This window comes from Watersipora subatra, chromosome 9, assembly GCF_963576615.1.
Source record: "Watersipora subatra chromosome 9, tzWatSuba1.1, whole genome shotgun sequence".
In the NCBI taxonomy this organism is placed as follows: Eukaryota; Metazoa; Bryozoa; class Gymnolaemata; order Cheilostomatida; family Watersiporidae; genus Watersipora; species Watersipora subatra.
The window spans coordinates 43241679-43269069 of NC_088716.1; the positions used below are offsets into that span (position 1 = coordinate 43241679).

General features: G+C 36.4%; 1 protein-coding gene across 1 annotated transcript; it reads right to left on the bottom strand.

Moving 5' to 3' along the window:
* Nucleotides 1-25573, bottom strand: LOC137405100 (uncharacterized). The gene is made up of 6 exons (XM_068091325.1): nucleotides 25445-25573; nucleotides 24885-24932; nucleotides 17697-18071; nucleotides 15453-15830; nucleotides 3187-3391; nucleotides 1-118 (listed from the first exon to the last, which is right to left on the bottom strand). Exons 1-6 carry the CDS (start codon nucleotides 25536-25538, stop codon nucleotides 1-3), a joined length of 1218 nt encoding a protein of 405 aa, XP_067947426.1. The 5' UTR covers nucleotides 25539-25573.
* Between the last annotated feature and the right edge of the window lie 1818 nt (nucleotides 25574-27391).

The window sequence follows — 27391 nt, forward strand, 5'->3', positions numbered from 1 at the left end:
CTATGTTTGATAGAACTCAGCTGGATTTTGAAAGAACTTACTATCTATGTTGCTTGGCTCGACCCTTGGTGGTGGGTTAACCTCTGCTAATGCAACAGACATGGCCTTGGAGGCTGACCTTCAAGTAGAGACAGTAGAAGTTATAACGTTGCAATGTAATGGCTACTCACTGCTGTACTGTATGTCAGTATGCAATCGTTTTTATCATAGAATCATAGCACGAGTTCTCTGAATATCTACTTAACAGCCCATTCAGGTTCATTTAAGATTTACTCTATGGCCAATAAAAAATTCCAAGCTTCCTTGAATTGCAAAACAAAACAGAATGAAACCTTTTTAACTCTTTTGATTCTGTGGTTGGAACCAGCCGGCCTTGTACCCCGGCTGACTCTCGGCTCAACTCTGGCTAAACAGTAGGACTTTTAGCTAGAGAATAAGACAACTTAGAATGGGATGAAGTCACAGCACTATGTGACTATATATAAAGAGGTCCGCTCAGAAGACAAGCAGAGAACCTTGGTTGTTTGTCTTGCTTGCATATCTACTATATAAATGGGAATCGTTGTCTGTCTGTCTATCTATCTATCTATCTGTCTATCTGTCTGTCCGCTTTATAGAGTACCGTACTTTTCGGACTATTAGCCGCTACTAGGTATCTAGGGCACATTACTGGGAGTCTTCGGTTACTACATGCCTCTATACATAACCTATTCATAGTTTTACACAGAGCACGTCATATCTGGTTAGCGCGCCTTTTTACGGCGCCCATCGACATTGGTGCGTTCGGAACAGTAAAATTGCGGCCGTGTGAAAAAGCACCGTTCTGAGTTCGGCAGCATATACAACTATACAAATGTACTAATCATTAAATAAAATAGATTAATGAATAGTAATTTACATGCGATTAATGCCAACGTGTACCGAGAAGGTCACGCAAACGTTGATTTCTTGCGGTCACGGGAAAACGCAGTTCTCACCTACTACATTTCTACATAAAAAGGTAGGTATTTCTTAATCAATGTTGTATTGTCTATGAATTGCCACACTTCCACTACATAAACCTTTCACTTGCGTCTGTGTACAAATTTAGCTATCGGCCTACTGCCAGCCATTTTGCCGATATTGCTTAATATGTATACGATATTTTTTCAATTTCAAACTCCATCTATACTGTTTGTTTTGGTTATATATTTCATTTTGCCAACATGTCAACAAGCACTGCTATACAAAAAATCGTTGTATCTATACTTTGTGCATTTTTATTTTCTGTCATGTGCCATCAACATAAGTAGTTATTTGTTTTTTTTTAACTCGGATGCATTTAATGAACTCGCACAAAAAATCTTCGTTTTAGGTTAGAAATTCTCGAACGAAGATTTAAAATTAAATTTTAGGCTAATTTTATAGAGAAATCTTTGGACAACATTGTCACTACTATAAAAGTCTTAAAGACCGTTGGTTATGTTATCAACGAATAATAAAATTCAGTTACTAGCAATTGCTGGAAAAGTCGCAAAAATGTGTATATGGCGGTCGACCATAGAAAACGCATGAGGGAGTCTACTTCAGTAAAAGGGTTGAAAACATTGGATTTGCCACTGTTTTTGATAATAAACATGTTCATTTCCTTCCGCAGCTGAGTTACTTTTACTTCTTTTTTCAGCTATGAGAACTACAGAAACTACAGAACTTGCACGGGCACTACGAGCCTAGCGATAGGCAGCAGTGAGAAGAAGGCGAGCAGCGTATATTACAAAAAGCATCTCATTCAATGTTAGAAATGCTTGAAGCAGTACAATGCCTTCCAAAAAGCCTACTGCCCAAACGCAAAAACAGATTGATTCCCCTAGAGAGTGATCGATTTTGCGAAGCAGCAGCAAGACGAGCAGAAACTGCAGAGCAAACGCAGCTACGCCCACAACGAAACGGAACTGCTGCTGCAGCTGCTAGAAGAGCAGAAACCGTCGAACAAACACGGGTACATCGAGAGCAGGCCAGAATAGATGCTGCAGCCGCTAGAAGTGCAGAGACTACTAAACCGACCCCAGCAGTAATTCAAACGGCTCAGAGCAGCAGTTACATCGGCCAGACGTGCAGAAACCTCCGAGCGGATGCAGCGGCGACAAGAACATGATGCACTAGCTACAACAGCTGCTCACCGAGCTGAATTTTCAGAGCGGATGAAACGGCGACAACAGCGAGATGCACTAACTACAGCAGCTGCTACCAGGCGCTGTGTATGGACAGAAAACTTCGCGCTTGACTACAGTCATGCAACACAGTATAGAGTTGAATTTTTTTTATGGGACGAATGTCCAAAAATGCTCCAGATGTAACGCCTTACGTTGAAAAGGCGAGAGGCCATATATGTAGTTGATATAGTAGATTTTATTGATAATAAATTTATCAACAACAGCATTACTGCTGCACAGTTTGTATATACCATGTCAAAACAAAGGCTATAGACGAAGAACTGGTGAGTCATGATTAATGTTTCAAGCATGCAGAAGTCTCAATTCAATAAAAGCTGGCGATAGCTAAGCAGTGCAACAGCAAAATATTTTCTAGAATTTCTTAAAATATGTAAAACTTTTCCATACTGCCAGTTTGAAGAGCGTCAGTTTGCCTAGCAATGTCAATTTCATTATCAGTTCTGTGTACAAAATTAGGACAATGCCGATTTGAGTAGTTCGAGACTGATGCATTGTAGACTAGTTGTAAAACACATTGCATATCTCCAATGGGCTCTCCAACATTATTGACATGTACAACTGCATATGTGTAACTGCATACGTATGTGTATGCAGTCAGATCAGCACAAAAATTTCAGTAGATTGCATATTTGGAGTTGTTTTACGGTATGAAAGACAACTCTCAATAAAACTATTGCTTTACGTAAATCTGTTCCCGAACACGGGTAATGCAGCTAGTCTTTTATATAAGAAATATATATATATCCTGCTTATATATGTGTTAATACTGTATATTATTACCGTAAAACCTCTTTTAAACGACATAGCGCTCTATTTTTCAACACCTTTCTCTATAGTGGTGGTTAATTGGAGGCGGCAGTGAAATAAGGACTGGCATAGAGGCTGCAGAATATAAGGCTGCAGATTCCATCACATTATGGTGGATTTTTAGACTCAGTGAGAATTAAACAGTTAAAGCTAGTTAGGTACTTACAGAGCTGATTTTCTTCTGTTTTGCACCAGAATGACAACCAGAACGATGATGACCATTACAAGAGCACAGACAACTGCAATGAGAGCAACTGCTGTTTCCTCTATAGAGGTTGCTGACGCTGTTGGATCTATCGAGATAAGGGGGGATGACGCTGAAGTTACAACTGTTGTGCTCACTAGCTCCGTAGTGTCTGGTTGTGAAATTACTAGAACAAAGATTTGTATAGCTTCCAATATAAGTTAGACTGTCATCAATAAAACCATATCTGTTAGAAGTTAATGAAGATTATTAGCTACTATAGAACTGGTACACATGCTAAGTTGAATCAACACTATCCAGTCTACTGCACTCTCTTTCTCTAGATTATTGTACATTTTTTTGGGCAATTGCACACTTCATCTGAGTTATTGTACACTCTTTCTGAAACCTGTTGCTGTCAAGCCTATCTCACACCATCTTTAGTCGGTACAGTCTGTTTCAAAGGTAAAAACTCTATACAGTACTGTACATGTACATAATATTGTCACATCTTATTGCAGATCGTAACTACTAGATAGGTATTTGTTAGTTTTGAGTGTAAGTAATGAACTAAAACAATTAAAAACATGTTTTTCTATTGTAACATCCTGTTTAGGTGGTTTTTCATAGTATGAGAACAGATTAACTAGTATTCAGTTATTTTATATAGAAATATTGCATTAAGATATGAGAATATATGTAGATATTTGTATAGATACAAAAAAAAAATATATATATATATGAGATACAGTGAAACATGGATAACTCGCCCTCGGATAATCGAACACATGGTTAACTCGAATGGATTTGCTCGGTCCGTTCCCACGCAATGATAAATGGCTTTATATAACTCGACCTCGGCACCGTTAACGCAAACAGTTTTTTGCCGAATTCACAAACGTGGTTTCCGTTCAATTTATTTCGAAGGAGTTTCCACTAGTCGCGGAGCTGAGACTACTCTGCTTTCTTAACGAAAGCGCTTTTTATACGCGTACAGTGTACATATAATTTCCCCCGTACCGTATAATGTAACCGAAAAAGAAATCGTATAAAAATGATTAATAGGGTCGCTAAGACGTTCGCTTAGTTACGGCCAAGCTATAAACTATGAAGGTATTAGCGATAAAAAACTAATAAAGATAGACACAGCATGCAAAATACATATTGTAACAGTGATTATATGCGGATACATAAAGATAAAATGTCACAAATAGGCTCGTGGCTTGGCGTCCGCTACAACAGACATCCGCTTTACGATGGCATCACGCAAGCAAAGAAAAGCGTGGAAACCTTCTGACAAACTTAAAGTACTCGAGGAAATCGAAGCAGGACAAAAGCTATCAGCATTATCAAAAAGAGAAAATCTTCCAAAAAGTACAGTGTCAACATGGATTAAACAAAAAGAAAGAATAAGATCGTTATGTGACCAAAATTCATCAAGGCTAAGAGATCGTTCAATGTCACACGATGATTTGGATGGTGTATTATTGACCTGGTTTAGACAAGTGCGTAGTGAAGGCGTACCTATCAATGGGCCAATTTTGTTAGAAAAGGCTAACAAGTTTTTACAGGATTTAGGAAAGGATACTACTGTTTCTCGCGGTTGGATCGACAGGTGGAAGAATAGGCATTCTATTGGCAGTCAGATAGTTGTTGGAGAGTCAGCTGCAGTTAAAAGCTGAGATTATTGAACCTGATCTACCTATCTTGGCTGATGCAAACAACGCTTTAGATGTCCTCAGACGTTTTATAGATACGAGAGAGTGCAAGGACTATAATAACTGTTTAAAATCTATTTCTACAATAAGTCACACTGTTTATCTTTGTCAAAAAAATACCTTGTCACAGACTACACTCGATAAGTTTTTTAAATGAAACAACTGATCAGATGTAAAGCATGCTTTTTGCATTGGTCATAAATGTTTACTTATGTCCAGTTTTAAAAATTATCAGAAAGAATAGATATTTGTCTATTGGGCTGAAAGTTGTTTGCAGTTTTAGGTGATGTGACTGACAAGACGTTTTAAGATTAAAATTGGCAAAATTGATCTCGAGTAAAACACTCAGAAGAAAAAATGTCTTCTGAGCGTTTTAACCGCGATTAGGTTTTGCCAATTTTAATCTGAAAAAGTTCTGGCAGTCACATCACCTAAAACAACACACAAATCTCAAGTGTATAAAAATATCTATACTTTCTGATAAATACTTTAAAACTCTACATCAGATGTCCTTTAACTTACGGCAAACAACCTATACTTTAGTTTTATATATACATGTAGTTTGTATATATATCTACTGATAAATACATTCACTTGTGACTGTGCTCTGATAACTTGAACGCTCTGATAACTCAAACACTTTCGCTCGGTCCCGTGAAGTTTGAGTTATCCATGTTTCACTGTATATGTATACAAGATATATATTTATGAAACTTATATACATATATATGAAATATATATATATATTTATATGAGATATATATACAATATATATATACAACATTCATACATATAATATATGTATCTCTCATATATACATATACATTATATATACGAGGTATATATATATGATATAAACGATATACATGTATATTGTATATATGTATATATATTATATATACGATATACAAAATATATATATACAATATATATACAATATATACATATACCGTACAGGATGAATTACTTCGCGGAGTTATATTTCGCGAAAATTGTCTTTTTATGCATATTCGCGGATGAATTTATTCGCGGCTGAAAACTGCCACTCTCTAGGAAAAATTAACTCAATTGTGGCTAGTAATAGAGTTATTCCTACGCATGCGCACACAGCGTGTTCCGGTTTATATTTAGCTTACAACTGCGAGGCGATAATGCTAAGCTGCGGTAAACAATTTTTGCTGAGTCCTGAGGTTTTCATGAATATTCATCGCTTTGGAGGCCGTTGATAAGCCAACAACTTGTGGTAAGTAATGAGTTTTTTAAACCATTTACTAAATTAATAATTGAATTTACTTTAGTAAAACGCAATATTTATTTTTTTCATCCCTACCACTTTGTTATTCGTTTTAGTGTGAGAAAGAGCCCAATAATCTACACGAACCATTGGCAGTAAAGCTAATACCGGTAAACGCAGACTGCGCAACGGTTGGTCATCTACCCCGTGAAATAAGTATAGTAAGCAGCTTTTTCATCATATCCGGAGATACGATGACTGCAAGGGTGGTGGATGTTATTCCTAGAAGATCACCAATTATTCAAGGATGTCTTGAAATTGAAGTGACCGCAGCTGCTAACGAGGAGAATATATCTGATTTAAAAAAGGAGCAAGAACGCCTTTACGATCACAAACTTTTTGCCAACCAGCAGAACATTGCAATAGTAAGCCACAAGGAGATTTCTGATGATAACTGACTTATCAGCCACGTAGTAGTAAGAGAATTGCCTTTAACATCTACCCAAGAAGTTGACAGCGACAGAGCTGCTATTACCAAAATAACTAGTCAGAGAGCACCATTGCACGCTAGTATTCACATATCAAGAGTACCAGTTTAATTTTATTGCGAGACAACCACCATATGGGCGTAACTTTTTATTTACTTTATTCATTGTTTTTAAAATTTTATTTGTATTTGAAATACATTATTTGTACACTCAAGTTTGTAATTAATTATAATATATTTATACATAAAAATATATCTAAAATCCTTCAGAAATATCTATATATATGAATTCTTTTCAAATATATATAATATATTTAATGTTCTATAAAATATGTAATTATAGTGAGTGGTCAGGCCTACTGCTAACAGCACTCTACGCTCTAAAAAGTGTGGAGTGTTATAACTAAGTAGAGTGTTGGAATAAGTTAATGTTACTTATCTTTCTTCCAGATTGATGTTTTACTTTGGGGTCACGACAGGTCTGCTTCGTGCTGGTGCACTTTTCAGGTGACTTGTGTTAAATTCTGGATTTTAACACATTTTACCTTAAGAGAGCACCAGCACGAAAAAGACCTGTCGTGACCCTAGAGTAAAACATCAATCTGGAAAAAAGATAAGTAACATTAACCTATTCCAACACTCTAGTTAAGGTAGTAAAATATGTATTTATACATTTTAAATATCTCTACATTCTACACATCTCTGAATATATATAATGTAATCATGGTTCCAATATCCCTGCCTTAGTGAATTCATTCCGTATGGTCATCCTCTGCGATGGTAACAAAAAGTGCCTGTATGATCCACACAACCATTTGGCATGCATCTCTCTTAGCTTGGTTACGTTTTTAATCAGTGACGCAACCTTCTCATACTGATGGCCGACCTCCATGATTTGTTCTGTGTACCTGTGAATCAGAAAATTATGCTTAGATCAAACATTCTGCTATTTTATAAACAGTTACAATTGATGCAAAACAGGTTTTTCAAGCAAATTCTTTTTGCATCCAATGCTTCAACATTGCAAAGAGCGTTTGCAGAGGCTTTAAAATGTCTTCGTTTACACAATTTTTTTATGGCTTCGCAGTCAGGCTCATTTTAAATTTATATGCTTACCATTGGGAGAATTGTGATTTGATGAAGTTTTTAAACGGTTTATTGACTGAGAGGTCTAACGGCTGCAGGATGTCAGTCATGTTCTTCGGAATCTATAAAACAAATTGCAGTTAAATATTGATTGGCCTGAACTATGTCGTATGGTCTAATTTGAACAACATTTCTATTTGTGAAATGAAATTATTGCCAATAAAGTACTATATATATATATATATATATATATATATATATATATATATATATATATATATATATAACTATGCCCTGCAAACAATGAAACGAAGAACAGGATTTGGCTATGTTATAAAACTGATACACAAATTTAGGAAAGTATCCATTTAAAATCTAGGCTTACCTGCACGCAGATCACATTCATGGAGCTGAGTTTGCTTTTGAAATTATCAGTATTGTGTGCTCGAAAAGCGTCATAAAGAAGAAGAGCTGGCGTATCTGGTTTGCCAAGTCGAGTCCTCGTTTCATCTAAGTATGCCGAATGACATTCTCCACATATTTGATCATTGTCTCCTCGTTGGCCCAGTGGCTAGGGTTTGCTTGTAAATCAAAGCCTACAGGCATTTTGTGCTGTGGCAAACTTTTAGCAGTTTTACCTGGGTAAATGACCTGATAGGGAAGCATCGTACCATCCATAGACACTGCTAATACAACAGTAACCCCTCTTTTGTCGCTAAGGTCGTTAATGGCTACCTTTTTCGAGCCCTTGGGGGCCATGGTTTTATCTGAGACTGGCACATACTTGAGTGGTGTTTGGTCCCAATTAAGGATCAGACACAAAGGAATGTTTTTTGCCATCACATGCTGGGAAATCTCACGCATAAAAGTTAGCGACATTTCCTCTATGTAGTCCGTAGGGAGCTTAAGTTTTCCAGTAGTGGCCTTCCTTTGTGTGTGTCCCATTCTCTTGAACAGCGACTTCACCCAGCCCTCAGTCAGCTCAATGCTACCTCCATTTTCCTTAAGAAAACCTGGGTTTCCTTTGCTAATAACTGCTCTTGTCACGGACTGAGCAATCCGCCGATTAATCACGCCACCAGCTGTGCGAATTTGTTCAAGTTTTTTAATAACAAGATTGTCCATTTTGTCTCCTAATTTCTTAGGGCGTCCGCGTTTATCATCAAACTTGTCATATAAACATGACACCACATGGATTTTGAGATCATATTCTTCCTTGAATTTATTTTTTAATGTGTCAACTTTCTCCTTGTAAATTTTCAGCCACGTTCGTACAGTCGATTCGTTTTTAATATTTGGAAATTTTCGCAAAGTAGATGCTGTGCCATAGGTATACGCATGTTGGCAAACGGTAAGGCGTTCACTATCGGTGTAGTTGGAATTGTTGTCTCTAATTCTCGTGACAGGAAGAGACGCTGTTTCATTCTTAATCTGCAGTAAACACAAAAAAGAAAAATATTAACAAGTGTACAAGAAGTACAGAAACAATAGCTGAAGTATCGAATAAAAGCGATCGGTTTTAAACAAGATAATGAACTAACGCAGTTAGATAAATATGGAAAAAAACGACTCTAAAAATCAAATACATACCATGATATCCAGATCAGAATCCCTAGAGTCATCAACTTCAGTTTTAGAAGTTGATGCAGTCGATTTTAATGTAAAAAACTGTAATATAGATTTTTGCGAAACCATTCTGCATAACATGTGACAACATTGAATAATTCTGTAAAGAAGTGTGATGCATTAGCAATGGGGTTAACTCGAAGCCCCAGCGATGCTTTTAAAAAAAATTTTGGAACTCGGCTACGTTTAGTACTTCTGCCTAACGGCTATTTTTGCGATGACGCCATTATGCATAACTTGTGAAAACCTTGAATAATTTTGTAAAGACGTGTGATGCATTAGCAATGGGGTTATCTCGAAGCTCCGGCGGTAATTTTAAAAAGTTTTAGAACTCGGCTACGTTTAGTACTTCTGCCTAGCGACTAGTTTTTAATTTGAGACAGTAGTTGTTCTCTTTTGTGTTTAAAAATAGAACTAATTATTCACGAAATTTAATAATTCGCGGAATTGTCTGCCCCGAAATCGCGAGTTTTTATATCCATCGGATATTTTCATCCTGTAGGGTATATTGTATATTGTGTATATAGGCGATATACAGTACATATGTACAATATACATATTGCATATATACTGTATATCGCATACATACTGTATGTCTATATACACTAGAAATTCCACTGTCATACGGCCCACGACCAAAGAGATGGCCAGAGATATTGGCAAAAAAATAAAGGGTACTGATGGTTGAGAAATGCAATATTAGCAATCAAATGGCTCTGCAGTGCAATAGGATAACTGCAATCTCTTTGTAATAGGATAACAAATAGGATAATAATAGGATAAATAGGTTCATAATTTCCCGTGATTATTCTTTAGTGACAGCTAAGATAAAATTTGTGATGAAATTACGAGGCCAGGCTATGGATTAGCGAGCCTTTAATGTAACACTGTTGGTCAAAAGTAAAAGCTAGAAATTCCACTATCATACGGCCCACGACCAAAGAGATGGCCAGAGATATTGGCAAAAAAATAAAGGGTACTGATGGTTGAGAAATGCAATATTAGCAATCAAATGGCTCTGCAGTGCAATAGGATAACTGCAATGGTAGCTGTAATGTACTGGGTGTGGGTGTTATTATATACAACAATAAGCAATAATGAATGGAAAAGATGTTTATATTTTCCCCCTGCAACAGGAGAAATGCAATATTGGCCAATATTAGAAGTAAAATGCACTGATATTCTTAGAATAATCAATTTTATTAATATAGTAATAATAGAAAAACAATACACAATTTTGTTTACATTTCAAAACGTCATAGGTAGCAATATCGAGAAGTTGTGGTATTTATATAGGTTTTTAGAAAATTTATTTAAAAAGTGTTTGGTCATGACAAACAACAACAATGAAAGGAAAATATTACACGTTTATATCTCTCCCTTGCAATAGGAGAAATGCAATGTTGGCCAATATTATAAGTAAAATGCACTGATATTATTAAAATAACCAATATTGTTAATATAGTAATACAGCAATAATAGAAAACCTATGAGCGTTCATGCGTCTCGAAGAGTTCTGCAAACTGCAGCAAAATAAAAGCTGTTATAAAAGTGTTATAAAGCTGTAGGCCTAATTTACTGTAATGTATGTAATTCAACAACAATAAAGAAATATGTTTATTTTAACTCTGAAATGCAAAATTAGAAGTAAAATGGCAAGCTACTGTGTACTATACACAGTTTGAAAGTTGGTTGCGTTGAATTTAGAATGGTTTTGACAAGCGATCTTTAACAGAAAGCGAGTAAGAATATTCACGCGTATAAAACTGTAGCAAAATAAAAATGTTCTCGTCATAAAGGGGCGTTGTAGTTCGGCCCTAGCTTGTACATAAGTTGTAAAGAATTTTGGCTAACGTTTCAAATAATGAAACCTTCGGTGATTGGACAAAAAACACAGGCTGATAAACTGTGTACCACAATTTCGTACCTGTAAATCGGTCTACGCCTCAAACGGTCTACGTTTATTACAGAAACCTTCGAATAAATTCGATTACAAGTAAAAAATGCCATAGACTGATGAAATGAGCATGGTTTTCTCGTGAAATGCGCACTGCTAAATAGTTCTACAATCGGTCGCATGGCTTTAATGGCGTTTCAATTTTCGGTCTTAACTTTTATTAAACTGAGCTTTTCAAGCTTTTTGTGGCAATTTTCGTTCAAATTAATCAGTCTATTTGTGTATAATCCGATCAGATGGGTAAGTTTTAAGATATTATCGTAGGTTTACAAAGACTTGGTAACATATTTAAATAGGCTTAAATGTGTTTTGTATCGTTTTTATAATTTAACGACTTTAAATTCCGATGCTTAAATTTTTTGATGAAATTTCTTGGCGAGGGTTCGTCTCATTGTTGATGAATAATTTTCGTAAGTTGTGTGCATATGCATTTATCATAAAAACTCCCACACTTCCGCTCCGCTCGTGTGGTCGTGGGACAAGTTACATATTTATGCGACACACATAGAAACATACATCTTGTGTGCAATATAACTAGTATATATATATATATATATATATATATATATATATATATATATATATATATATATATATATTTAGTTATATATATATATAAAAAATATATAGATATATATATATAGATATATATATATATATATCTTGCGTATATATATAAATATTTCTTAAAGTTTGTGTATTCGTTTGTCGGTGTATATGTCCATCTATAGCTGTTAAAATCTTGAAAAGAAAAATTCATACCGCAGAAGATTTGATCTCGGAACCTCCTGTTTGCCTGTGCGCTGCCCTACCAATTAAGCCAGAAGAGCTTGAGGGATTCAACGACGGTATATGCCGGCATATGGGAGGGAGCAAGTACGCTACACTTTTGGTCACGACGCAAAGTCATGGCAAAGCATTAGCATTAACTCTTATTAGTAAGCTTAATCAAATTATCCATTGGCAGTGTGCCAGGCTAATAGCAAGTGGCAGGCAACTCTCATTACTTCATATTGTTTATAAGCTGGTTTTTAATACTCGGGCAACACTGGGTAGCACAAATGGTGTATATATATAGTACATAATATATATATAGTATATATATATATGTATGTTTATGCTAGTGTATATATATACACTATATATATACACTGTATATATATAAATATATGTATATGTACTGTATATATCTATATATATATATATATATATATATATATATATATATGTATAGATATACATATTCTTAAGAAAGACCTAATTCTTAAAGGCTAATTCTTAAGAAAGACCATTCTATGCTCACAGATGGCCTAAGAATGCCAAATGGTATAATCAAAGATATAGAAGAATGGTACAAGTACTTGGGGATTATGCAAAGCAACATTAACCACGAAGCCGAGGTACATCACAAAGCCATTGCCGAATACAAGAAATGCCTTTGGCAGGTCCTATGGAGCCAGGTCAATGCCAGGAATCAAGTCATGGCAATAAATACCTACGCACTGCCAGTAATAAGATATCCAGCAGGCATAATAAAGTGGACTGAGGAAACCATCAAGAAAACAGATATAGCAACTCGCAAACTGCCGACCATGCATGGGGCACTCCACCCAAAATCTGATACTCCTAGATTATATCTCGATAGGAAAGATGGCGGTAGGAGACTCAAAGTGTACAGCAGACAGTGAAAGAAGAAGAACAAAGCATCAAAGCCTATGCAGCCTCCATGGCCACTTCAAATAAGATGCTAGGTGAATTTTAATCGGCTGCTCTGACAATGGAGCTTCACCCTGATGATGAGGAAATTGACTGGCACATGAAACCTCTTACTGGTGCTTACCACCGACAAGTATCTAAGGTTGGCGATCTTCACCAGACATATATGTGGCTGAACAAAAGAAACCTAACGACCAATACAAAGCCGCTAATCATGGCAGCCCAGGAGCAAGTGCTCCCAACAAGGCAACTCCAAACAAAAATCTATCACACTAGAGACGATCCTAGATGCAGACTGTGCAAAGATGCGCCTGAGACCATCCAACACATCATCAGTGGATGCAAGCAGCTAGCAGAAAACACATACACTGAGCGGCATAATCATGTCGCAGGTGTTGTGTATAGAAGTCTATGCGATGAATATGGCCTTAATAAACCACGACACTAGTAGTAAGCTCCTGGTAAGGTCAATGAAAATGACCGCGCTAAGATCCTCTGGGACTTCTACATCAGGACTGACAAGCATGTCCTAGCAAACCAACTAGATATAGTGGTGGTGGACAAGGAGAACAACAAGGCTACTACAAGAGATATAGCAGTAGCCAATGACTACAATATAGCCAGCAAAGAAAAGGAAAAGGTAGAGAAAAATCTCCCTCTTGGAGAAGAGATTGAAAAATGCTGAGATGTAAGAACAACTGTAATTCCAGTAGTCATTGCAGCACTGGGCGCAATAACACCGGCGCAATAACACCGGCGCAATAACACCGGCGCATAAAATGTGGCTTGCCCAGATACCGACAGCAACCAACTCAGGTGAGTTGCAGACAAGTGTGCTATTGGGAACAGCTAAGATCTTGAGGCGAGTGCTCAAACTCCCAGGTCTCTGGTAGGAGACCCAAGTTAGAGCAGATATTACCACCCATATGGTTTAACCGGGGTGAGGAAACAATTTTATATATATATGTATAGTGTATATATATATTTACATTTATATATATATGTATATTTACATATATATAAATACATATATATATAAATATATATATATTTATATATATGTACTGTATATATAGAATATCTATACTTTATATATACAATATACATGTTCATACTATATATATATAGTATATGTAGATATACGGTCATACTTTGATATATGAGTGTCCCGAAAACAAGAAAATCAAGATGCGAACAAAATTTGGACCAAGTTTGTGTTTTGATATACGAGAAACAGTTGAGATATGAGCATACGAACCGGTTTTAGATGGTCACTAAATAGCCAAGTATGTGATAGACCATTATTGAAAACAACATCGCTCAGTCTTAGATCAAATCAGTTTACAAAATGTCTTATGCATGCCAGCTAAAAATTATAGTGAAAGGGAGACAAAAAGCGCTAAGATGAAAACAGATGATAAAAATTGTTAAGAAGACAAAGTTAAAGTCAAGTTTAGCAAAAGATTCAAACTTAGCTTTAAGTGTGTGTTTAGCTAAATTTATTCAAGTTAACTTCAATGTTACTGCTATGCTACGCAGTGTCACAAAAGTCTAGTATACCAAAGCCAAGTCTCTCTCACACCGCAATTAGCCACAATGTCTGTTTTGAAGGGAAGGGCTCTGCAAAGTGTTGTGCATGGTAATGTTATGTTTTATTGCAGATCATAACCACTAAATATATATTTTGTTACTTTATGAGTGTAAGTACTGAATTACAACAATTAAAAAAGCGTTATCCTAACATAATATTCTATTTCATGTGGTTTTTCATAGTATAGGAACAGATTAACTTGTCTTTAGTTATGTCATTTAGGAAATAATACATTCAGGTACGAGATCATCAACATATGAGCTCAGTCCCAGAACACATTAAGCCCATACGTCGAGGTATGACTGTACATGCAACTTGTTAGGTTTAGTCCCTCTAACAAGGTCACAAGGTCAAGAAGTACTCAGAACTTTTTAGAACATTTTATATTACCTAAAGGCATCACATCTACTAGTAAGAAACCTGCACGCCCTCTCTAAAAGAAAACTCTCCCTGTCTGCCTCTCTCCGTCTCTCCCTCTCTCCTCTCTTCCTCTCTCTCTCCCCCTCTCTTTCCCCCTCTCTCTCCCTCTCTCCCTCTCCCTTCTTTCTCCCCTCTCTCTCCCCTTTCTCTCTCTTCACTCTTTTTTCCCTCTCTTTTCCCTCCAACTCCCCTCTCTCTCCCTATATTTCCATCTCTCTCCCCCTTCCTTCTCTCTTTTTTCTCTCTCCCTTCTCTCTCCCCTCTCTCTCCCCTTTTCCCCTCTTTCTCTTCCCTCTCTCTCCTCTCTCACTTCCCTCTTTCTCCCCTCTCACTCCCCTCTCTCTCTCTCTTGCCTATCTCTCCCCCTCTATCCTCTTTCTCTCTCCTCTCTCTCTACACTTAGTTTCTCTTACCGGAATATTCCATGACAAATCCATGATAGCCGTCTTTGTCATCGGTAAAAAATATGAAGGTCAGACTTTCGTCTATCACGTTCAAGTAGAGCGTCGGTTGAGGAGCCTCAGTACCGCAGATCTGTACTGTGTTATTTTCATATCCGCTCACTCCAGTGATGTTCACATAGTCAAGGCACATGTACTCTAAGGCTATGTTGGCATGAGCTGTAAAATCTAGTCTGATTTGAGACTGGGGTGGGATATCAGTTATGGTCAAAGCGGAGTCAATATTATCATGGTACAGGCCTGGGTAGCGTTTGTGAGTCGCGATGTAGCTCAGAGCTCGTGATGAGACTCTACGGTGAAAGTTCTTTTCCAAATATATGGGGAGCACCGCTGGAATAGTAAGATCAGCTAAAGCAGCAAGAGGGGCACCGTAGTAAAGCGGTTAGCAAGTAGCAGGTCTGTGGTTTGACACCCACTACTAGAAGTCATGAAAGGCATCCGATATGCCAATCAGTAGTAATGATACAGTACAATATATATGTATACAAAATAAAAACACCAAGAACCTTTATTTGTCAGAAATGTGGATTAGGTTATGGTTTATTATAAAACAAACAAAAAGGGTTGATAGGAAACCTTCAAAAAAGGAAGTCATGCTAACAATAAACAAATCAGAGTTGAACCTTTTTAGATGAAAAGTTTATTTTGAGCAGTAGCTGGATTGAAATCTTATATCTTTAGGAAATCTATTACTGCCATTTTAGTATAAACAATTGATAAGTTTGAGAATTTATAGTTTCTTCCTTTTGAAAAAGCCTCACATCAAATTTGAATATGATCTGAAGACATCAGAATCTTAGAGTTGACGTGTTTTTAATAGAAGACATTTACATATGGCCTTGGCAATAAAATGATTGAAAATGTAATAATAAATTTTTAAACTCTAATATATGTGAACTTATAGCTCATGGTTTTGTAGTGTACTTAGGCCTCGTCATCCACTAAACTTTTCAAAAGCTCTTTGTGATATTCTTTTAATGCATTTTACTTTTTTGCTATATATCCTGTGTGCTAAGAAAACATAGAATTTAATTATTACGCTTCTATTTTCAAATACACACTGTTTAAAAGCTTGTTACAAAGTTAAACAACAGCTACCCTGAGCATTTCTTTTCTAGCCATATAAACAATTACGCATAAAACTTGCACAAATGCATCAATATCAGATCTGTTGCAAGTCAAAAGCCATGTATTACAATTCAATTTTATTACAACGCTTCTATTTTTGACTTTGTGTTCAAAAAAGGTTTTTACAGAAATCTTAGACTAGGTTTCTTTACTTTTGTTTTAAATAGAACAATATTTGTCATGAAGACCCATCTATACTTATATAAACACCCCTATCTAGCCGCAACAGTACTTATAGTGTATTGTCTATCTGCCTAGCTTGGTAAACAAAACTTATTAAAATATGTCACTGAATTACGTGCGTTCATTGAAACCAAGGTAGGAGAAAGCGCATTTTGAATTTCTAGCCAGGCGGGTGTTCAAAAGGCTTCTTCCCAATAGCCAGAGAAACATTTGAAATAAAATATTTTGGTGACTTAGTAAAAGACATGGAGCACATTCGCATGAAGTTTTGGCAAAATTGTGGTAACGATTAGCAGTTATGCTGAGTAACACACACACACCCATACGCATACACACGCATACATGCTCACAGACATGCTCACGCACTCACACTCACACACATTCACACAGACAGACACACACATACATGCCACACGCACATACACACACACACACACACACACGTTCACACACACACGCGCTCACTCATACATGCCACACGCACATACACACACACACGCTCACACACACGCGCTCACACACACACGCTCACACACGCACAGACATGCACACACACACATGCCACACGTATGCCACACGCACCCCACACGCATGCCACACGCATGCCACACGCATGCCACACGCACTCCACACGCATGCCACACGCATGCCACACGCATTTCACACGCATGCCACACTCTCAAACTGACACACAAACTCACGCACACACACAATAGCAAAGTAAGATTTATTAATATAAATGTTTGCATTTTTAGAATACATTTTTGGTTGTCATTTTATACCTCTTTCACTGCACCTTTTCTATTTTGTATCACATTCATTTTCAAGAGAGGTTATACATGTGTATTGTAAACCATTTTGGATGTCCGTTACAGTAATTCCTACCTGAGTAAACAAGCAGAACTCCTTGATAGGTTTGTTTTTGGCTTGTAATAAACCAAAAAGACATACTGTCTGTACTGGGATTTACATAGTATGTCAAGTCTTCCAATTCACCTCCACAGATTTTTATCCTTATATGACTTGTGATACCTAGAAGGTCAAGGAAGTCATTGCAGTTGCTGTTCAACTCAATGCCTGACCTCGCTGTCAAGTCAATTCTGTAGAGAGGGTAAGCTGACAAACCAGTCAGGGTGAGAGAACAATTGATGTTGCTGCCATATGGTAAGATCGGGTAGCCTTTATGGGTAACAATGTGCATGAGGCGTCTCGAAGAAGCTGCACTGTGGGAGTTGCCACCTCGTTCTATGGGAATCACCCCTGCGTAACAAGAGACTTGTTTATTATTTTCGCACTGGTTTTCAGGGCTACAGTTAACATGTATATTGTTAATAAGTATACTATTAATATATAAATAGTTAACCTATATCTTGTTAACATATATATATATATATCTTTATAAAATAAAATTAAGTAGTTATTTTAATTAAAGGCTGTTATCAATGTTAGTTCAAAGTAGTGAAGCCATGCTTTGAAGGTGAGCCAAAACATCCCCAAGATAATGTTCATGCATGACCTTTCTTCAAAGGGTGTCATTTGCTCTACATAATCAGCACAGCTTGACACTTCCCTTAATTTAATCTAGCCTGCAGGGAGCTCTCATGGTCAAAGCTAACTTAACCAGCTATAGCTTGTCACATGGACAAGTGGAACAAATATTTTGACAAGAGAAACTCAAGAGCTTCTTTGCTGTGTTTCACATTAATGTATAGGTACTAGTCGGTGTTTCTTGCCCTTCCATCTCTCTCCTCTACCCAGCTGATGAATAGGATACTTTATAAACGAAAGCGAAAGTTTATGCCTATACTCATTGCTATAACAGCCAATTAATCTTGTCAAAACATATCTACTATATAGAGGGCAATCGTTGTGTGTGTGTCCACCTTATAGAGCGGTCTCACCTTTTTTCGTCGTACGAATTTCGGTCGTACGAAGCGAACTGAATTAATATAAGTAGTAACAGTAAATATATTATAGAACAATCTTTCTTTTTCCATTTGGTCGTACGAAACCAACTGAATTAATATGAGTAGTAAATACCCCACTTTCGGACTAATGATCGCTATTTTTTCTGATGATTTGAGCCAAGCGGCTTATATAAAGGTGCAGCGATCTGTGGTTTTTCTATCACCGCTAGGGCTCATTAACCAAAATCTCCGGTTAGCGCGAATCTTTACAATGCCCAATGGTACTGTTCTGTATTAAACAGCAAAGTTGCTGTCATGTTAAAAAGTGCCGTCCTGAGTTCTGCAGCCTACACAAAGTTGCCTATACAGTTATACAATTTTACTACTCATTAAATAAATAAATTAATCAGTAGTAATTTACACGTAATTAATATTTACTGCCAATGTGTACCGAAAAGGCCATGTGAACGTTTGTTTCTTGGGCCTACTGGAAAAACGCTGTTCTCATCTGCTAAATGTATACATCAAAAAGGTGAGTACTTTTCATTCAATGTTGTATTGTCTATGAATCGCCACACCTCCACTACATAACCCTTTCACTTCCATCAACGTACAAATAAGGCTATCGGCCTACTGCCAGCCATTTTGCCGATATTGCTTCTTTTTTTAATTTTAAACTCTATCTAGAACGTTTGTTTTGGTTATACATTTTATTTTACCAACATGTTAACAAACACTGCTATGCAAAAAATTCATTGTATCTATACTTTGCGCATCGATAAAGCGATGTGAAGCTACGAAGCTAAAACGATCCTCTACAATGCTCCTTATTTTTCCAAAACCATTACTTTCACCACCGTCAGAGTCAGTGTTGCTATTGCTATTTTAATTATCTGTGTAATCACAAAAATCTGAATTGGTTATAATGTCATCAACATAAGTAGTTATTTGTTTTCTAACTCAGAGGCGTTTAAAGAACTTACACAAAAAGGTTCGTTTTCAAGTTGGAAATTCCCAAACATTGATTTAAAATTAAACTTTAGGCTAATTTTATAGAGGAATCTTAGGAAAACACTGGCACTACCAAAAAAGTACTAAAGATCGTTGGTTATGTTATCAACAAATAATAAAATTCAGTTACTAGCTATTGCTGGGAAAGTCGCAAAAATGCATGTACGGCAGTCGACCATAGAAAATGCGTAAATGAGTCTATTTCAGTAAAAGGGTTAAAAACGTTGGAGTTGCCACTGTTTGTGATAGTAAACATGTTCATTTCCTTCCGCAGTCAAGTTAATTTTACTTCTTTTCTAGCTACGAGTACTACAGAACTACAGCTACTACAGAACTTGCATGGGTACTGTCACTGTGTTTTACCTACTAAATTTATACTTCAAAAAAGTAAGTACTTCTCATTCATTGTTGTATTGTCTATGAATTGCCATACCTCCACTACTTAATAACGTTGGATTTGCCACTGTTCACAATAGTAAACATGTTCATTTCCTTCAGCAGCTAAGTTACTAATTTTTTTTCCAGTTACGAGTAGGCCTACTGTAACTTACTACCTCAGAACTTGCACGGGTACTCCAAGGGTTGTGATAGGCAATGGTGAGAAAAAAGAGAGCAGCTGGTATCGACTTACTGTCACCCTGTTCTAGCCATGACTCTAGCCAGCTGTACATCGCTTGCTCCAAAGTACTAGGCACAAGCCGCAAGCAGTTTGTTCATACACCCGACAGAAAAACAAAAAGATGTTGCCTATCCGCAAGTGTTGCGTTGAACTAACATTGTGTTATTGTTATATCATGCTTGCATTGAATTAACATTATGTTATTGTTATGTCATGCTACAATGTATGTTCTTCATGTTCTGCTATACCTACATATTATCCACATGCAGCATTTTCTAACATATTTTTCAGTGTATATATATTTTCATGCATTCGTTTTCCTTATTGTATCTCATAAAAAGGCTATCATGTTGGCGTTATGTTTTATTATTGTAAGGTGCTAATGCCGTTTTTGCCTTGACATCATACTGTCTGTGCTGTTATACATATGAATTTTATCGACACAACCTCATTACTGTTTGTATATACCATGTCAAAACACAGGCTATAGACGAAGAACTGGTGAGCCATGATTAGCGTTTTAAGCATGTAGAAGTCTCAATTCAACAAATACTGGCAATAGCAAAATATTTTGTATAATTTCTTGAAAGATGCAAAGTTTTTTAATACTGCCAGTTTGAAGAACTTCAGTTTGCCTAGCAGTGTCAATTTCATTATCAGCTCTCTGTACAGAAATAGGGCAACTCCGATTTGAGTGGTTTGAGACTGATGCATTGTAGACTAGCTGTAAAACATATTGCAGATTTCCATTGTTCTCCCCAAAATTATTGACATGTACGACTGCATATGTGTATGCATAGTCTGATCAGGGCAAAAAATTTCAGCAGACTGGATATTTGGAGTTGATTTACAGTATGAAAGACAACACACAATAAACCTCTTGCTGTATGTGAATCTGTTCCCATGGCCGGGTAATGCAGCTAGCGGTTTGGGTTTGGGGTCGTGGCGTCACTCGTGGATGCACGTGAGACCTTTTTCACTCTGATTGCAGCGAGAGTCTCTAGGCGCAGTGCTCCGGATGAATGAGTTGGCGAGTGCGAGGCGATTGATTGCAAGGCGATTGGGAGGCGATTGATTGCGAGGCGATTGAGTGCGAGGCGATTATCTGCGAGGTGAGTGCGAGGCGATTGCGAGGCAAGTGCGAGGTGATTGCAAGGCAATTGATTGCGAGGCGAGTGCAGGGCGACTGATTGAGAGGCAAGTACGGGCCGATTAATTACAAGGCAATTGATTGCGAGTGCGAAACGATTGATTGCGACGCGAGTGCAATAGCGCGTTTGCTCGGAAGCAAAAGTGCACGATCGTCAACTGCAAATATAAATGGTTATGCACAGATGCATGAATCTAGACGCATGAATCTAGAATATTTACTAGACTTTACACGCATCTAGCTGTAAAACACATTGCAGATTTGTATTGTTCTCCTCAACATTATTGACATGTATATGTGCATGCATACTCTGATCAGGGCAACAATTTCAGTAGACTGCATTTTGGAATTGTTTTACAATATGAAAGACAACTCTCAATAAACCTTATGTTGCGTGTGAATCTGTTCCCGTAGGCGGGTAATGCACCTAATATATATATATATATATATATATATATATATATTTCTCAATGTTGGTCGCCCATCGTTGTATATGTACAGCGATGGACTGTAGATGCATATGTACATCTAAAGCTATTAAAATCTTGAATTAAGAATCTGTTAAGCAAAGGATTTGATCTTGGAACTTCCCGTTGACCGGTTCGTCACCTTACTAAGCCACACGAGCTTGATAGAATTTGCAAGCCAATACAGTATATGTCGCTATATGAAAGGAAATAGGCTACCGCTTTCGGTCATGACGCAAAGTGATGGGGTACTTGATTTTTAATACCCGAGAAACGCCGAGTAGCACAGCTACTATATACATATATAGTATATATAGTATATATATATATATATATATATATATATCACATATACAGCACATTGACTTGCTTAAAGTCTGTCAGGCAACTTTGTTGTTTCATGACAGGAAGTCAACTCTCATTGGCAGTTAGATCTGTTTCCCTTGCCGGTTCAGGGCTGCTTTAATGAGGCTTCAATAGCCAAAACAGTACTGCCTGTAGCATGAGTATATATATATATATATATATATATATATATATATATATATATATATATATATATTCATATTACAGACAGTACTGTTTTGGCTATTGAGGCCTCATCTGTGCAGCTCAGAGCTTAGGCAAGAGACACAAATCCCATTACCAATGAAAGTTGACTTCCTGCTATGAAACAACTAACAGACTTTAAAAAAGTCTGTTATACATAGTCGGTTGAAACAGTTACATTTTGTAACTGCCTCACAGACTTCAAGAAAGTCAATATGGTTATATATAAAGTTATATACAGAAAGATATATATATATATTTTTTTTTTAATTTGTTTCCTCACCACGGTTAACCTATATGGGTGGTAATTTCTGCTCTAACTTGGGTCTCCTACCAGAGACCTGGAAGTTTGAGCACTCGCCTCAAAATCTTAGCTGTTCACAATAGCGCACTTTTCTGCAACTCACCTGAGTTGATTGCTGTCGGTATCTGGGCAAGCCACATTTTATGCGCCCGTGTTATTGCGCCCAGTGCCCCAATGACTACTGGAATCACAGTTGTTCTTACATCTCATCATTTTTCAATCTCTTCTCCAAGAGGGAGATATTTCTCTACCTTTTCCTTTTCTTTGCTGGCTATATTGTAGTCATTGGCTACTGCTATATCTATTATAGTAGCCCTGTTGTTCTCCTTGTCCACCACCACTATATCTGGTTGGTTTGCTAGGACATGCTTGTCAGTCCGGATGTAGAAGTCCCAGAAGATCTTAGCGCGGTCATTTTCATTGACCTTACCAGGAACTTCCCATCAGTGTTGTGGTTTATTAAGGCCATACTCATTACATAGACTTCTATACACAATACCTGCAACACGATTATGCCGCTCAGTCTATGCGTTTCCTGCTAGCTGCTTTCATCCACTGACGATGTGTTGGATGGTCTCAGGCGCATCTTTGCACAGTCTGCATCTAGGATCATCTCTAGTGTGATAGATTTTTGTTTGGAGTTGCCTTGTTGGGAGCACTTGCTCCTGGGCTGCCATGATTAGTGTCTCTGTATTGGCCGTTAGGTTTCTTTTGTTCAGCCACATATATGTCTGATGAAGATCGCCAACCTTAGATATTTGTCAGTGGTAAGCACCAGTAAGAGGTTTCATGTGCCAGTCAATTTCCTCATCATCAGGGCGAAGCTCCACATTATTAATATATGGCAGATATATAGATATATATATATCTGCCATATATTAATAATATTCAGTATTACCAATATATGGCAGATATATATATATATATAGAAATACAACCGCTAGTATTATATATATACTCGCAAATTGTCCGGCATTGCACGGGTATTAAAATCAGCCTATAAACAATGAGAGGTAATGTAGTTGTCTGCTACTTGCTATTAGTCTGGCACATATCCAATGGTCAATTTGAGTGATTTTACTAATAAGAGCTAACTACTTGCGCTCACAGTTTAGCATGCATAAAATTATGCTGCTGCTCTCCGTGACATTGCGCCGGAATGGAAAGCGGCAGCGTATTTGCACTCACTTTGCAACATATATTGCCTAATGAATCTATCAAGCTCATGTGGCTTAATTTGTAAGGGCTAGACTAGTGAACGGAGGGTTCAAGTTCAAATCTTCTGCAATACGGATTCTTCATTCCAATGCTTTAATAGCGTTAACCAGTCAAACCGAAGTACAGACAAACTTTGAAAAACATACATGTATATATAGTTGACATATATCTTGTTAGCATATAGATATAGTTAACGTATCTATCTTTACCATATGTAGAGTTAACATATATATATTTAATACATATATAGCTAACTTATATGTTGGTAAGATATATATGGTTAACATATATATTGTTAATATTGTCGACACAGATTTCTGGTACTCCCAAGCATGTTAAATAAAATAAAGATATTTCTGTCTTCCTTTTATTGCACCAGCTTTCTTGTTGACACCAGAATTTGTTGGTAGCAAATAACCTGCTTCATTTTAACAAAAACACTTGCACTGATCTTCATTACTTTAAGCTGCATGTTACGTCTGTTGATGTTCACATGTCATTTTCTTTTTGATAACTTAAATCACCCGTAAATAGTTGTCAAATTTAACAAGATGGTACTATAAGACAAATTAAAGTGTAAAATTCTACTTGACAAACATAGCTCAATATCACTCTCCTGACTTGGTTGAAATTTAATCGGGACTATCATAACACAAAAAACTTTATAACTATCTATTCTGAAAATGACCAACTATAGTAGATGCTGGCTTTAAACAGTAGAGCATTCCTTTAAACAGCAGTTTTTAGGTTCTCTACACTTCAGTGTAGAAACCTCGGTCTTTACAAAGTTAAAGGTATTGATGCCTAATTCATAGGTATAAGGCTCTAATCAAAAGGCAAGCACATACCAATCTCAGCAGCAGAGTCGTGCCCATAACTTGGTATACCGTCAACTTCTGAAATCAGTGAAAGTGTAAAAAGACATAAATAACTCAAATGACATGTTGAAGCAACTTCCTTATGAGCAGCAATTTAATAGTTCCAATATATATTAAGTTGATGTTATTAATATATATTAAATCAATAATATTGTTATATAGTAGATAAATATTATTAATATTTAGTAAATTAATATTATTGATATATTGTAACTCAATGTTATTAATATATAGTAGACCAATATTTTTAATATATATTAGGTAAATATTATTAATATATAGTAGATCAATATTATTAATATATAGTAGATCAAATTATATTCTTCATATATAGTAAATCAATATTATTAATATATAGCAGACCAATATTAATAGTATAGTAAATCAATAGCATTAATATATAGTAATTTAATATTAATAACATATAGCAGTTCAGTATTACTAATATATGGCAGATAGATATTTATAATTATCTTGAATTTCAGATTTGATACAAGGAGTTGTAAAGTTCAATGAAGACAGAAACTTACCGGAATATTCTATGACAAACCCTGCATAACCCTCACTGTAGTCTGTGACGAATGTAAATGTTAGACTTTCTTCGATTGGCTGAAGATAGAGCATTGGTTGGGCAGCCTCAGTACCACAGATCTGTACTGTATTGCGGTCATATCCACTCACTCCAGTTATGTTTAAATAATCATGACAGCTCTTCTCTAAGGCAATACCACTTCTAGCAGTGAATCTCAATCTGATGAGCGAGTCTCGTGAAATGCCAGTCAAGGTAAGCGCTGAGTTAAGGTTGTTGCTGTACTTTTGCGGATAGTTTTTATGGGTCGAGATGTACAAAGGAGTTATGGCTAAAGCTCTTCTATCATAAATACTGTCGACGTCTATGGGAAGAACCGCTGCAGAAAGAAATATCGATTTGTGTAGAATACCACAGTACTATAAATAGGTAGTTATGAACCAGTCAATCACTTGTACTGTCACCGGTCAGTGTCAGGTTTAGAGGTTGATACAAAATATTAAACGAAAGGCATTGAAAAAATAAGTTCTTTTTGCATTACTCTGTTCTATAATGTAAATCGGCAAAGTGTTTGTGTCCGGTATTAAGGTGTAGTAGTTTTTCTCGAGAAGTAGGACTGTGATGAATGGTCAGATACAATCTGAGTATTTTAAACGGCAAATATCTAATAACACAGTGAGCTAATCAGCATTAAGGTCGTTTAGAATGTATGCATGTATGTATGATGTGTATTTAGAATGCACAGAGAACATCTGTTTAAAATTTAAAATCTCCATTCCTTTAGTTCGGTCTTTTCTATGAAGTCATTGAATTTTAGGTTGCTAAATATATCGTCAATGTGTGACGATCATTTAGAAATTACAATAATCCATTTAAACTACATGTATTTAATCATTTAAAGTTTTAAACTAGTTTTAAATTATGAATGCTAGAAATTTCATCCTTAGCTTCATATCCTGAGATCAGGGCAGCAAAATACAATAAGCCTTAGATTTCGAGAATAACATATTAACATCTACAGGTTGTTAAGCTTTCATACTCTCACTAATTGCATTAAAACATTGTCAATTATATCCATATACATATGGGCGTATCTGCATTATGCATACGCCTACTCATATACCAATAAATACACTTATGCATATATATTATACATTTTATGTATATATAATATAATATTTATTATTGTTACAAAACATTAATTTTATACAGAATAATAAAAATAAGGACTCAATGCATTAAGTGTAGAGGGAAGTATACTATATGATTAAATAAAAAAAGCACTCAACTGTTAGTTAACAGATGAAAGTTTGTCTAAAATAAATATAGATCTGTCTCATCAGGTGATAACTTGGCGATAATAATATTGTAAGTAATATACTATTTATATATTTACATATACTGCTGTAGAAAATAGTTATCTAAAAGATAATTACTTGAGTAAAACTAACAAAAAGTATAAAGATTGTGTATTATCATGTTCGTTTCTCTCAGACTCAACTATAGAAGGAGTTATCTTTCCTCTTGTTCAAGTCTATTGCATCATTTTTAACCCACAGTAAGCTTGAGTCGCATGCATCAGTTTACAGTTTGCTAGGCCTTGGTTGTTGTTATCACATGATTGCCTGGTGAGTGTGGACTCTAGCTGTTAGTCAGTGAAGGGGGTTCTACCGCACAAAGCTCTAGTCAGAATAATCACACTTAAAATCACTGTCGTCACAATCGTCACCTTTTTCAGTAACAGAGCAGCTCATAATTTTCTTGTGAGATTACAATGTCACCAAACAACAATCCCCAAGATTCCTCATTAACTATGGTATAGACTTTCTTTGTGTTTTTCTTCTTGCATAGGAGGTGGTTTAAGCATTTGCCCAAATTGAGAGTTTGGGCTTCCATGCTATATTGTTGTTTACACTTCCTTAGAAAATCATCATATGACTGGATCAAC